We start from the raw sequence: 13,719 nt of genomic DNA, 5'->3' as shown, positions 1-13,719 counted from the left end.
AATGAGAATCACTGAATGAATGCTGACTCTCGAATATTGAATCAAAATTAGAAGAGTCACTCAAGACTTATTACCCGCAAGCTTCAGCACGAAAACTAGCGAGCGTCGAGCTCACAGCACATGCATAATGTCGCGGAAGTTGGGTTTCAATTTTGATGCGACAGCGGCGCAGCAACATGCTCAAGTCTGATGAGTCAAAGTGATAATCCAAGTGAGGTATTTTGGCTTCATTTATCTGCATGGGCTAATCCTGATATCTGGAAGCCCCCTGTCAAAGTCAATCAAATTTCAATTCCAAGATTAAGAATTGGTAGTCTTGAGTCAAGCTCGATGATCCAGACAGATGAGCAGCTGATGTTGTCTTGGAGCGCACTGCGCCGATGTGCGGCAAATGAGGCGCCGCGTGTTGTCATGCATCGTGCTCCCGGTTTGACGTGAGACTGTTCCAGCGGCTCAGGGGCAAAGGCGACGACGACTCGAAAGGCGCAGCAGGAGCACAGCGCGCAGGGGAACCTTATGAGAGACGGGCGGCGGACCCCCCCAAGTCGAGTGCAGGAAATGTGCGTGATCTGGAACGAGGCGAGGACTTCAAGCGTGCCGCGGGAGCAGTCATCAATCAATGGCGCATATACACGCGTCGACCGTTCATGCATGTAGATTTCATCCAAGCTCTCCAGGCTCCATTCGCAGAGTCACGATAGCACTTTGACTGTCCAGAAGCGCGCATGCACGCGCATATTCACCCTTGCGTCGCGGGTTCTCTAGCTGCTGCTGCTGCATGGCATGTGATGGGTGATCCAGCGCCGCTTCGGGACGCAGCGTGTCAGTCAACACGCGCGATGTGCAAGCCTGAAGAAGTCCTTCTCCAGCGACGGACCAGTCAAAGAGTGGATGCATGCATGGATGCATGCATGGATTTGACTCGTGACTGCGTAGCAGACGTGCCGCCACCCCATGCAAGCGCGCCCACAGCTAGGACAGCGCATCTGGCACGGGATGGAGCGAAGCACACGGTTGGGCGCAACGCGCAGCCATGCGCACGCAGCAGCCCGCCACCAAGTGCCCTGGCCTTCGCTGGCGGGTATCCGCGCCGCCGCGATCACACGGCTCTCGCCTGGCTGCCGCACAAGAGCTGCTTTTGCGGGCGCGCCGCGCAACGCCGTGGTAAAAGGCAATCAATGAACCTATTCACCGCCCATCGTCTCTCACCACCGTCTCACTGATTCCCGTCTGCCTTTTCGTCTTTCTGTCTTCGTCTCTGTCTCTCTGTCTCTCTCTCTCTCTCTTCGCTCACCCCGACCTTCCCGTTGTGCTCAAAGCGACGGTCTGTCTGCCTGCCTCTTTCTCCACCCTTCATAAACGAACAGACTGGGGCTAGATTCGGTCGTCATCCGATCCTGTCTCATCCTCAGGCTCGTGTCTCCCAAAGTCTACCGTCAACCTGTCCGCCTCGCCTTCGATCCTCCGTCTCCTCCATCGCAGTCAATCTCGCTCACCAGCCGCGGCTCGTCTCGCGCGCGCAACAGGTGACCCGCAACAGCTCACCACGCAAAGCTTGGAGAGCTCCGCGCTCAGATAGGCTGGGATCTCAACTTCAGACTTCAACCAAACACCTCGATCGACGTCCATCGCCAGCGCTGTGCGCTCAGCTTGACATCAATCGAACCTTGCACTGATCCACGCAAAGCCAGCACTCGACACTGTCCACCCCACAGCGAGCCTCCCTTTTCGTGTCGAAAGCCCCATTAATTTTCTCAAGCAGACCGAATTCATCCGCCAAAAGCCAACAAACCAACACCAAACATCAATCGCACCGCAACCTCTTTGATCTCCTCTTCTTTTTGCACTCGAACACAACCAACAATTCGCTTGAGCATACAGCGCATCCTCAAGCATCCGCTCAATCAGCTTTCGCCTTTGAAAGGACAACGCTCAACGAGCACAAGCAATCAACAGCAACTCTCCAATACCAACGGGAACTCACATCGAGTTCCTTTAGCAAGCTTCGCCGATTGACTCAGTGGAGTCTGCTCGCCTTCAAATCACCACGTGCATCTGCTGTCAAGCTACTTGCGCTCCTTGTTCGAACCAATCGTTCGACTAGCCCCACTCCATCATCCCCACCTTCCTGAAACCCAGCCGACTTACAAACCAGGATGTCTCGCGCTCAGCTCCTCGCCGGTCTTCGCACTGGAGGCCCCCGATCGAGCTCGCCTTCTGCCGTTGAGGATGGCATGTTCCAGGCTCAGCAGAGCACGTCGCCCGTCTCAACTCAAGATGGTTCCAAAGCCGGCTCGCCGAACACGCTCAAGGCTAACGCTGCGGTCTTTACCCCTGGCCAGCGCGTGAACTCGCCCCAGCGCGAGCAAACCCCACCTCAGAACAATGGTGCTGAAGGTCAGCAACAGCTTTTGGAGGCTCACTTCGCTGCACTTCGCGTGCAGCAAGCCATGGCTCTGCAGAACCAGAACAGCCTCGCTGCACTTTACGGTGCGGCCCAGGGACAGCCACAGCAACACTACAACGCTCAGCAGCAGGCGTACGAGGCTCTCGTTCGTCAACACCAGCAACAGGAGGAGATTCGTCGTCAACAACAGGCAGCTATCGCTCAGGTAAGTCTCTCTCTCTCTGACAGCACTTGACAGGCTTTCGCTGACTTGACACACGCGCTCGCTACAGCTCGAGCAGCTCCGCTCTCAGGCTGCCAACAGCCCACAGCAGCAGCAGCGCTTGCTTCTCGCTCAGATCCACGCCGAGTACGAACGTCAGGCTCAGCTGGCCGCTCTCGCGGAGCAAGTTCAGGCTCAGCAGCTGCAGTCGAGCGCTGCCGAGCAGCGTCAGGCCGCTCAAGCCACGATCCAGGCCAACCTGCGCAACCGTCAGACTCAGCAAGCCTACACTCAACTGCTCGAGCAGCAGCAGCGCAACCAGCAGCAGGACCAGGACCAAGCTCAAGCTGAAGCTGAGCTCATGCAGCGTCTCCAGTACATCCAGATGCACTATGCTGCTCAGCAGCAACAGCAGGCTGCTCTTGGTCTCGGACAGACGGCTTCGCCTCCCATGCGCGCTGCCCAACAGCTCAACCGTGCGGGATCGCCATCCGACAAGAACGGCGCTCGTCCGCGTCAGCCAAGCCACGCCGACGCTGCCTCATCGTGGCGTCAGCGCGCTACCGGTGCCAGCAATGCCTCTAACCCTTCAATCGTCGTCGACGATTCCGCGAGCGAAATCAGCGCGAATGGCTCTGCGTCCGATGTCCACACGCCAGACACGAGTGACGAGGATGTTCGCGACGGTGCCACGCTCGACAAGGTTCAAGCTGCTGCTGCTGCCATGACTGCTCGTTACGGTGCGGTCGTGGACAAGCAGAGCAAGTCGGTTCCAAGCGTTCCCCGTGCCATCTCGTTGACCGCCGCTCCTCGCTCTCGCAACTTCACTGCTGAGGCCAAGAGCGTCGCTATGAGCAACTCAGGTAGCGGCAGCAATGGCGGTCTGGCTGCTCCTACCCAGCCAGCTCGTCAGCCACGCGGACCTCCAACCGACTTCCAGCCAGTCAACTTCGCCTCGAGGATTTCGGCGCGCACCCGCAAGGAAGCCATGAGCCGTCTCTGCGCTAGCCCTCGCGCCGCCAGCTTCAGTCAGCGTGTCGTCTCGGTCGCCTAAGACGTTCATGCGCTCATTGCCCGTGGATGATAAAGTGCGGCCGAAGTACACTATCGCGAGTGACGCTCCTAGCTCTCTCGTCTCCCGCTGTTCCTTTTCCTGGCTCTGTCCTCGTCTCTCGATGTCCTTGTGTACGTGCACACCCTCATTCGATCGTATCCTTTTTCTCACAAATATACAACGTTCCGTCGCATAAGGAGACTGAAACCGCTCGTCTTTGAGCAAGAAGCCCATCCTTTCCGACGCTCCATACAGCGCAGTCTCGGTCCCTCGTCATCCTCGTCGAATCATCCACAAACAAAGTCGTCTGGGCCAATTCTCGAACGGCGCTTTGTGCTCGGTGGTCTCCCCACTCCCCTTTGCCCACGCACACAGACGACTCTTTCCCGCACTCGTCCTTCTCTCTTGCTCTCTTGATCGTCGAGCTGTCGTGCTGATTTACATCCGAATCGTCTCCCACGAAAGCTCTTCGCTTTTACTTTGGAATGAGAGACTAGGCGCAATACTACCTACCATCATCCATCTTGCGCTTGTTGATAAAAGTTCCGAAGTCTGAGTGATGGGGCGCATTTCTTCGGTCTCTTGTGCTGTCTCGAATTTGTGCGGGGCAGGCTGGCTGGCCCTGCCCGTGCCGCGGCGATGAAGTGCTGATAAAAAGTGTGGCTCAGATGAGAAGCGGGAATTTCGAAGTTGTGGTGAAGGTATCTCGTGTGCGACCATCTTGCTTCACTCGAGTGACCAAGCAGGCTGCTAATTCGCCGTTCACTGCGAATGCCCAAGGGTGCTGTGCGCGCCCTAGGGCGCGGATCGGGCAGAGATGGATGAGAGTCAGGCATCGCGTGATGGTAGGGAAAGGGCAATTGCGACTAGCGCGTGATGCAGATAGAGTACAAGGTGGTAAGTAAACAAACGCTTTTGGCCCGACGAAGGGCTCTGAAAGACTCGAGGCTCGAAAGCGGGGGTCAAGAGCGTGCTTGCCAACCCAGTCGTCGAGAGACAGCGAGGCGTCGTGATTTTGGCACGTTGTCCCTCTTAGGAACAACCTGTCCTTCGCCCTCATCTCTGAGACGCGTTGGAAATGGCTGAAGATGCGAGCCAGCGCTTGACGACCGATTTGCCCTTGAGCAAGTTGACAAGTCGTAGCCTCTCATCAGCCAGATGAGCTCTGTCTGAGGCTTGTCCCATGGGTAGATGGACCGCTGGAGCTTCTAGCTCTTTTTCCAGTATGGCCAGACTTGGAATGGATCCTCCTTCTCGTATCGACACCGGCGCTTGTCCCCATTCGGACTGCACGGCTGAGGCCAAAGCGGTGGAGTAGGCGCTGTCTTCGCCTAGCCACCAATCTGCGCGATGCTTGATGTAAACCTGATCGCGACAACAAATTTTGGGGGGCGATGAAGGTACGGGCAATCCTGTCAGCAGGGGGCTACACTGAATTCACGATCGTTGTGCACATTTCGAAGAGGGCGCAACTCACGCCGATGCGATTGGGACTGGCAAGCTTCCCGAAATGCGCGCTCACATGCGCTATCAGAGTGTCCGTGATCACATCCAGATCCTGATCCGGTACCAGTCGAAGACTGACAGCAGCGGTCACGGTGCTGGGGATTACGGTAGCATTTCCACTGCCAGAACCAGAGCTGACCGAGATGCGGTGCACGGAAAGGCTAGGGAGCCTCCATCGAGCCATCAAAGCCTCTACTGTCTGGCCGCTGGCTCGACTATGCTTCATCTGCGCAATCTGCGCATACATCGCCCGTTCTGCTGGCGTGATTGGCCGCACAGAGTCGTAGAAAGTGGGCAACAAGACACGCTCGCCCTCTGTCAAACTTGCCAAGAGTTTGATCATCTGCCGAGTGCGGGAGTTCGAGCAGCACGACGCTCAGCTGTGATGAAAAGATGGCCGACGAAAGACTCGAAGACTTACGTCGATCATCGGCTCCCGCACTGCGCCGCCGTCTACTCCAGAATGACGATCCTGAAAGTCGCTCCTGACTTCGAGATCGGCCTGTACGACGCCGCGCAAGCCGACGGTGAGGCAAGGCGTGTCTTCCCCCAGCCAGTAGGAATTCGACAGAAGAATGACGTCCTGCGCACAGAACAAGACGAATCTTTGAGCAATGACTGACATGATCGGCGCGTGTCGATCTTGAGACTCACCACCGGGCCGATCTGTTCTTTGGCAGCTCTGATCGCCTCCGTAAAGCCACAACCTCCAGCTTCTTCCTCGCCCTCGACGACGAGAGTAACGTCTGCGCCAAGCGTACCTTCTTTTGCCAATTCCGCAGCGGCGTATGCGATAGCTAAGCAAGGACCCTTGTTGTCGCTGACTCCTCTGGCATGCAGATATCCGTCTCTGCCCGTCAGCGACCAAGGACTATTCGACCAGCTTTCGCACGGTCCAGGAGTAATGACATCGTAATGAGCATAGGCAACAACTCGCTTGCGTGGAGCAAGTCTGGATTTGTTGGCCCTGAACGTTGCCAATACGAGCGGATTGTGGCCTTCAGCGCCCGGCAGCAAAGCCGTCTCTGCTCCCAAATCCGTGAGGTGATTCTTCAGCCAGTGCGCGCACTGGCGACAATCTTCCCGCAGATTCTCGTTGGCAGAGACCGATTTGAAGGCGACGAATTGGGCGAGGGCGCTAATCATGGGATCTGCGGTGCCAAGAGAAGAAGGCCCTGCCGTTGGCCGGGAATGCTTTTCCAATGTGCCAGGGCTAAAGAGCAAGTCCCAGACCTTGATTCGATCGTCGGAAGCTCCCGTCAAGACTATGTTCCCCTGATTACCAACAGCCTGCGGCAAGGAAGCGATCGAGAGCACAATGCCGTTGTGGGCAACCCAGTCGGCGGTGCACTTGAAGCTAGCGTCCCATCTTCGAATTCGACCGTCAGCGCTGGCCGAGTAGAGGATGCAAGTATCTTCGTCTGCGATGCTGCCCACTGTAACTAGAGCTAGCACATCGTCGTCGTGAGCGTGCAATGTCCGGACAACGCGCCCAGTCTCGACATCCCACACCTCAATGTCGCCTCCTTGCAGGCCAGCAAAAAGCGTGCAGCTACCCCACGACGCCAATGCCAAGACTCCATTGTCACTATGATGTAGCACTGCCTCTTGAGTCAGACCGTCTGGCGTGCACGACCAAAGCTTGATGTCCTCATCTCCAGAACCACTGACAAGCATGTGTTTAGACCCTCCCCTTCGCTGACCTCCTCCGTCAAGGTGCCGATCCGGTTTCTGAAGCAAGTCGAGGGCGTAAATGTATCCGCTGTGCGCCGAAGAGACCATATGTCGCTGCTCCACTTGCAACCTCCTCACTCTATCACTCTCTTCCGGACCAGGCAAAGGCGTTTGCGCAGGCGAATCAGGAGCAAAGTTGAAGCCATCTTCCGCCTCGCCGACTTGAAAAGGCAAGGATACGCCTGCACGATCACCTGGCGTTCTTGCACTAGGAAGCACAGGCGAGTAGTCCAGTGGTGGTGTGGAAAAGCCTGCTCCCCTTGCACTGCCTCTGGGCCAACCTGCGGCAGGAGTAGACCTCCCGCTGGCACTTCGGCTCAAGCTCGTGCTCAGACGTGTTTGACTTCCCGCGTGCGGTCCGGAATCAAAGAACTTGTGCGGTCGCACTATGGGCACTGCTCGCACTTCGTCTTGGCTGATTGCAGAAGTGATCGAAGTCAGGGTAATCCACTGCGTTTGGGAAAAAAATGTCGATCTGGTCAGATCTCTGGGTCACGACTTCGTGGACACGGCTCGCATAGCCTCGCTTCACTAACCTGAAGGCTAGTGTTCTGGCAACCAAAATACAGGGTCTGCAGCTCCGAGCACCATTTCACTAGCCACAAGGTACGCATCGTCAGTAGTAGAAGTAGGGAGCGCTGCACCGCCCACTCTTCGTGAGCCTCCCACTCACGCGCGAAAATATCTCCAACCCGGTCATCAGCAGGATGTATGACGCAAAGGGGAGAGAGCGTCTTCGTGTCCCAGATCCGCACAGTGCTGTCTCCCGAAGCCGAAAAGAGCCAAGATTTCTCCGGACACAACTCGAGCGCAAGCACCGATGCAGTGTGACCCTCTAGTCTCGTCTTCTCTTGGAAAGTACTCAAATCCCAGACCTGAGGAAGGAAATATGCTCGCCAATCAATGCCTCCATCACCTTGCGTATCTCCATTCGCCGCACACTCACGTATATGTCCTCTGCCTGGCTGCCGCTAAACACCAGTCCGCTCTGCTCATCCACTGCCAAGCTCAGCACCGAGGTCGAATCATGAGAGATTGTGTGCAACAATCTCGGCTCCAGACCAGACTCGGCCATGCTCCCTTCCTCGGTAGTTTCCTTTGTAGGTGAGCGCAAAGCCGATTGGTCCTGCAAGGGTGGTCTCTGGCGAGCAATGCCAGATGAAAGGCTTTGTGTAAGAACCGAAGGACCGCTAGCTGCAAAGCTTGCTCCGGGCTCCGATGGCGACGAGAGAGAGGAGAGAGGTTCGTTGCTAGAGAGGGAGCACGCCAGAAGGCTGGGATGCGACTTGTTCCAATGCCTCGACCCGCTCGCATCCCTAATCGATGATGTCTCGATATGGCTTGAGAAGCTCCCGCCTTGTGCTTGGATGCGGGACGAAGGTTGAGAGATGGGTGTGGGCGCAGCGTTCGACCTGGATCTCGTGTCGCGTGACCGAGTGCAGTCTAAATGCCATTCCGAGATCGCTCCGCCGCTCCGGCTCGCGCCAACATTCTGATCCGCGCTCAGAGCTTGTTCCTGTGGACCGTAGAGCGAGAGCCGGTCCAAATCAGGCGAAATGTGTTGCGAGCACATGAGCGCTAGATTAATCTGTGCTCGGTAGACTTCCGCAAGTTTGATCGCCGCCTCATTTGAGTGTGAAACGCTCAGAAGAAGTGGTAGGGAGCCGATTCGAGGGTCGTGATGGTGATGGCGGTCATTGGCCATGAGCGAGTGACGTACAAGAGAGTTACGATTGGCCAGTCATCCACCAGGGACATGCATATCACACAGCTTGATCTTGAGCTAGCTGCAGAAGGTCTAGCTGCGAGTTGGTTGCACCTCATGTACGCAGCGCAGCAGAGTGGAGAACCCATCGTCACCTATATAATAATCAAACACAATGTGAATCAAGAATGTGAATAGTCATCACGAATCATGCATCTCGAGATTGCAGTTCTTGCACGGCTGAAGTCTCTGAAGCCTCTGGACCTGCACACATCACCTCACGACCTGTTTGAACTCAGACGCAAGACCATACGAACGCATCTCCCACCATGATCATTGGAGCGCACATTTCCCAACATTTCAGCTGACTGCGAAGCTGGTCAGGGATCATGCAGTTCATCTTGACGCTTCTGGGTCATCCTCGGATTTCATCTTCCTTCATCTAATTACAGAAACTCACATTGAACGTTCAGGTCACGATTGTGCTTATGCCTTCGACTGGCGGGGTGTGAACGAGGCGGAGGAAGCGCATATATATACTCTTGACTGATGAGGGCTACGCGGCGTGTTTGGTATGGAGTCAGAGTCACGAGTCCGCGATTCATGCTTGAGTGGTGCGTGAGTGATGCTGCAGGGCTGGCTGCGTTTCTGCGCGCGTCACGCAGTTCATCACACGGATGTCGCCATGGCACGTGAGGCGCGTTCCCACACACCACATCCGACCGTGGTGGTCCATGCGTCCAAGGCGACGGCAGACTCGCAACTGTGACTGTTGGCTTTGACTTCCCGTAAATGGACGAATGGTTTCTATGCACCTCATCGACCAAGTAGTAGTAGTCAAAGTGATGTGAGGGAATTGACGCTTACGAAGCGGATCTGAATTGGTGCGCGGTCTGCCAGGTGGAAGTACTCCGCCAGATGGAAGGTCTACATCCCACGTCCACGAGTCACGATTCCGGACCAGCATGTCGGGAGATGAGCTTCTACAAGCTCGCTCTAGCGATGCTTGCACCCTTCATGAGTCGACAATGATTCCGAGTGACCAGACTTTCTCTCACTCCTATATTTGCAGTGGCATACTCGCTGAGGGTCGTAAGCATCACAACAGTGTGCTCTTGAACTCTCGTGTAATGATCGCAGTATAATCAACTTTTGCCAAGGATCTTTCCGATCAGACCCGGTTTCTTGTCAGCTTCATCCTGTGAAAGATAGGTGTGTAGATCAGCTTCGAAATAGCTCACGTCTCGTGCACTGGACTTGCAGTATCAGCGAAGACGTCGACCGTAAACGCACCTCTTCCATCTCGACCTCCTACGATTGTTGCAAGGAGCGGGAGGAAAATTCAGGGCGCAGAGGTCATTGTCAGCATGCAGTTTGAATTAGCGAGCAGCATGCTTGACAGCTCGCATCGCTCTCAAAGACTCACCTCGTCAGTCATGTCATCTGCCGTCACATTCTCCGCGCCCTCTCCCTTCTTCCAAGGCTTTCCTTTCAAAGCTCTCGGTCTACGGACTTTGATTTTCTTGGGAATATGTATCCCTTTGGCCACTGCAGGAGGCGGATGACCTTGTCGTAGATCGTCCTGTGGCGACACGCAAGCGTGAGTGAGCACTTGCGCCTGTAAACGCGAATCGGACTGCTGAGCAGGTGACCTGAAACTGCCTGCGCGCTTGGGCCTCTTCGAGAAGCTCCGAGCGCGTGTGGAGCAGCATCTGAGGCCCTTGAGCGCTCTCTGCCTCAACATGGCAAGCCATACCTCTCATGTGCCTGCTCTGGCTGCATCGAAGCGCCCCTTTGCAAGCTTGATGACACACCTTATCAAAAGCAGGATTCAGTTGAGATTCGGGAATGGGTTCCGTACCCCTGGGCGCTTGCTCAGTTCCCGTCTGAGCGTCAACAGCAGAAATTTGCTGCTCCTGCGCGACTCGAGCCTGCGTTTCGGCCTGCTGAGCCTGGTCTGCTGGAAGTTGCTGAGCAGCCGACATCTTGTCTGCTCGCTTAATTCCTGCTCTCGAATTGATTCGGGTCGGTCGAACGTCTTCGTTTGGCAGATGCGTTTGGCACCTCTTGGAGCATTGGGCGCTTTACGAACGCCTTGCTACAGCTTGCTGCGACCTGACTAGTTGGGATGAAGTTCTAGCTTCGGGATGGATGTATGCGTGGACGGCTGTCAGCATTAGAGGAATCGTGATCATCTGCGTATTCAGCCCCTCGGCAATTGCGCTCGATATGAGCCCTGTATGCCATGGCAATCGCTCAAATCGCGAGTCGTGAGTATCGCAGCTATATACGCGCTCGCTGTGCGGGACGCCCAGCATAGTGCAGCTAGCTGCTCTGTGCGTGATTTGTGGAGGCAGGCTTGATTCAGTGATCGGGCAAGCGATGAACTTTTCGCACGAGAGCTGCGAGCTGCAAACGACATCCACCGCTCACGTGGTCGCTTGCACGCAGCCGCCGCGAGCCAAGCTGGGCGACGTGGAGCTGGATGGGCGCGCGTGTGCCTGGACGAGGCGCGCTGGCACCGCACGGGGATGCCCGCGCGCTCGCGGCGAGAGATCTGGCTTCTGCGCGGTGGTGCGTAGGAAGAACCCCGTGCAGCGAGCGGTCTTCATACCACAGCGTCATCGCTTGGCACTTGACAGGTTTCTCAAAGGTCTCCCATCCAATTTGTACAGACTGGCCGATAGCTCGACCGGCTTGTCACCTCGAAGACAAATAGCAGCGCGAAGCTCTTCCACTCGAGCTTGGTCGCGTCGGCCCCGTCATCCGCCCCACTTCGAGACACTTGCCTACGCAGTCAACCCGGGAGCTTGGATCGCTTAGCCAGACGCCTCGATTACTTCACCTCCGTAGCTCGCGAGAGGCTCGCCAGCATCTGCTGCGCCATCGACATCAGCTCTCGGCACGTCACTCTTGACACTAGCGGTTCCTGAGAAGCTGGCATAGCAGAGAGCATCGTTGCCCAGCATGAGTGGTTGTGAGTTTCAAGAGTGCATCGCCGCAACGCCAACAAAAGACGCCCATTCGTCACGAAGCTGACACTAAAGCATCTACTCTTGCCGAAACGCATCAACGCATACAGTCCGCTTTCTGTCGCTTGTGCGACCTTTCATGTCGATCTTGCCCGAGGTATCAGCTCCAGAGCGCAAGGGTAAGCATCTCTCACTCTCGAGTGACAGCCGCCGCAGCGTACGCATGCTGATCACTTGTGCTCTGTTGCCCGCAGTACCATTTCAGTCTCGTATAGCGTGGACAGCTATTGTCTTGGGAATCTTCTTGGTCTCTTCCCAAATTCCGCTTTACGGTATCATGTCATCTGATTCTTCGGATCCGCTCTACTGGATGCGTGTCATTCTCGCCTCCAACAGAGGTACACTCATGGAACTTGGCATCTCACCCATCGTCACGAGTGGTATGATCATGCAGCTCTTGGCTGGTGCCAACTTGGTCGAGGTAGACTTCAGTCTCAAGGAAGATCGCGCTCTTTTCGGCGGTGCTCAGAAGCGTGAGTCGATCGGACTATTCTTTGCACGAGCAGGTACTCAACATCCCCCTTGCCGTCGCAATCGCAGTCTTTGCAATGATTATCTCGCTTGGCCAAGCAACCGTGTACGTGCTGACGGGGCTGTATGGCCAACCGGCGGACCTGGGAGCAGGTGTCTGCCTTTTGCTCATCTTGCAGCTCGTTGTAGCCGGCCTAATCGTCATCCTCCTTGACGAGCTCTTGCAAAAAGGCTATGGTCTGGGCTCTGGTATCTCTCTTTTCATCGCAACAAACATTTGCGAGTCGATTGTTTGGAAAGCCTTTTCACCCACTACCATCAACACTGGGCGTGGTCCCGAATTCGAGGGTGCTTTGGTCGCACTCTTCCACCTGCTCTTCACTTGGAACGATAAGACTCGGGCACTCAAAGAGGCTTTCTATCGCGAACGTCTTCCAAACGTCATGAATCTGGTGGCCACTCTGGTCGTCTTCTTGGTCGTGATCTACCTCCAAGGTTTCCGCATCGAAATTCCAGTCAAGTCCAACCGATTTAGAGGTCAAAGAGGAACGTACCCAGTGAAGCTCTTCTACACTTCCAACATGCCCATCATGTTGGAGAGCGCGCTGACGTCCAACGTCTTCATCATCTCTCAAATGCTCTTTTCCCGCTTTCCCAAGAATTTGGGGGTGAAATTGTTGGGAACTTGGGAACCCATGGAAGATTCACCTCAGCTGCACGCCATCAGCGGTATCTCTTACTACATGTCTCCACCACACACCTTCAAGGAAGTCGTTGGAGATCCTGTCCACACTGCGGTCTACATCATCTTTACCTGCACCGCTTGCGCCCTATTTAGCAAAGCTTGGATTGAAGTCAGCGGAAGTGGACCTAGAGAAGTCGCTAAGCAGCTCAAGGAGGCTCAAATGGTCATGGCTGGACACCGAGAGGGCGGTATGTACAAGGAATTGAAGCGCGTCATTCCCAGCGCTGCTATGCTCGGAGGCGCTACGATTGGTGCTCTCTCGTGAGTGTGTTGGGTCTTGCGAGCAACCGCCTTCGCACACTCGACTAACGTTATCTGGTCCACTTCGTTCTTGCTTTGCGCTCGGCAGCGTCGCTGCAGACCTCATCGGAGCATTCGGTAGCGGTACTGGAGTTCTCCTCGCAAGCACCACAATCTTTGTGAGTCGAGCGAGACAGGCTGTCGTTGCGATATACCACTGATCCAACTGTGCCACACTTTGCACTCGCCCGCACCTCGCAGTCTTACTTTGAGCTGGGTGAGTCGTGCTTCGCGTGTTTGAATGGGTCTCGCGCGGTCAAATGCTGACCACGTTGTGCGTGCTTGCACTGCCACAGGTATGCGCGAGATGGGAGGAGCAGAAATGGGCGCGATGGGAGATCTCATTGGCTAAATGTCTTGGTCTTTCGATGGCCGCGGCGCCAAGCGGAGCTCATTGTGTGCTGTCCTTGGGTAGGGACAGAAAGGGAAGGCAGAGCCTGCGCGAGGCTCTGCAGCACGTGAGGAGGTGCATTGCGGTGTCAATGAGCAGGTCGACGTCGCAGACCAAGAAGCCTAAGAGTCACTTGTATTCAAGGGTGTCTCCCAAAGCTGCGGGCAATTGT

At 55.7% G+C, this 13,719-nt stretch overlaps 3 protein-coding genes across 3 annotated transcripts; 2 read left to right on the top strand and 1 right to left on the bottom strand.

Moving 5' to 3' along the window:
• Positions 1 to 2,156: 2,156 nt before the first annotated feature.
• On the top strand, positions 2,157 to 4,112 carry IE81DRAFT_351208 (hypothetical protein; the record flags this gene model as incomplete). Its single annotated transcript, XM_025516622.1, has 2 exons — positions 2,157 to 2,612; positions 2,680 to 4,112. 2 exons carry the CDS (start codon positions 2,157 to 2,159, stop codon positions 3,661 to 3,663), a joined length of 1,440 nt encoding a protein of 479 aa, XP_025373555.1. The 3' UTR covers positions 3,664 to 4,112.
• A 607-nt stretch (positions 4,113 to 4,719) lies between these two features.
• IE81DRAFT_284266 (Zn-dependent exopeptidase) lies at positions 4,720 to 7,978 on the bottom strand (the record flags this gene model as incomplete). The annotated part of the gene is made up of 8 exons (XM_025511586.1): positions 4,720 to 5,028; positions 5,141 to 5,512; positions 5,591 to 5,752; positions 5,824 to 6,990; positions 7,123 to 7,353; positions 7,440 to 7,498; positions 7,577 to 7,778; positions 7,850 to 7,978. The coding sequence occupies 8 exons, from the start codon at positions 7,976 to 7,978 to the stop codon at positions 4,720 to 4,722; spliced, it is 2,631 nt and encodes an 876-aa protein (XP_025373554.1).
• Positions 7,979 to 11,451: 3,473 nt separating this feature from the next.
• Positions 11,452 to 13,719, top strand: IE81DRAFT_6664 (putative endoplasmic reticulum insertion protein SEC61). The gene is made up of 6 exons (XM_025517527.1): positions 11,452 to 11,585; positions 11,691 to 11,759; positions 11,835 to 12,113; positions 12,181 to 13,117; positions 13,206 to 13,373; positions 13,453 to 13,719. Exons 1-5 carry the CDS (start codon positions 11,576 to 11,578, stop codon positions 13,315 to 13,317), a joined length of 1,407 nt encoding a protein of 468 aa, XP_025373553.1. The 5' UTR covers positions 11,452 to 11,575; the 3' UTR covers positions 13,318 to 13,373; positions 13,453 to 13,719.

Source organism: Ceraceosorus guamensis (assembly GCF_003144195.1).
Source record: "Ceraceosorus guamensis strain MCA 4658 unplaced genomic scaffold IE81scaffold_1, whole genome shotgun sequence".
In the NCBI taxonomy this organism is placed as follows: Eukaryota; Fungi; Basidiomycota; class Exobasidiomycetes; order Ceraceosorales; family Ceraceosoraceae; genus Ceraceosorus; species Ceraceosorus guamensis.
This window is presented reverse-complemented; position numbering and strand designations above follow the sequence as displayed.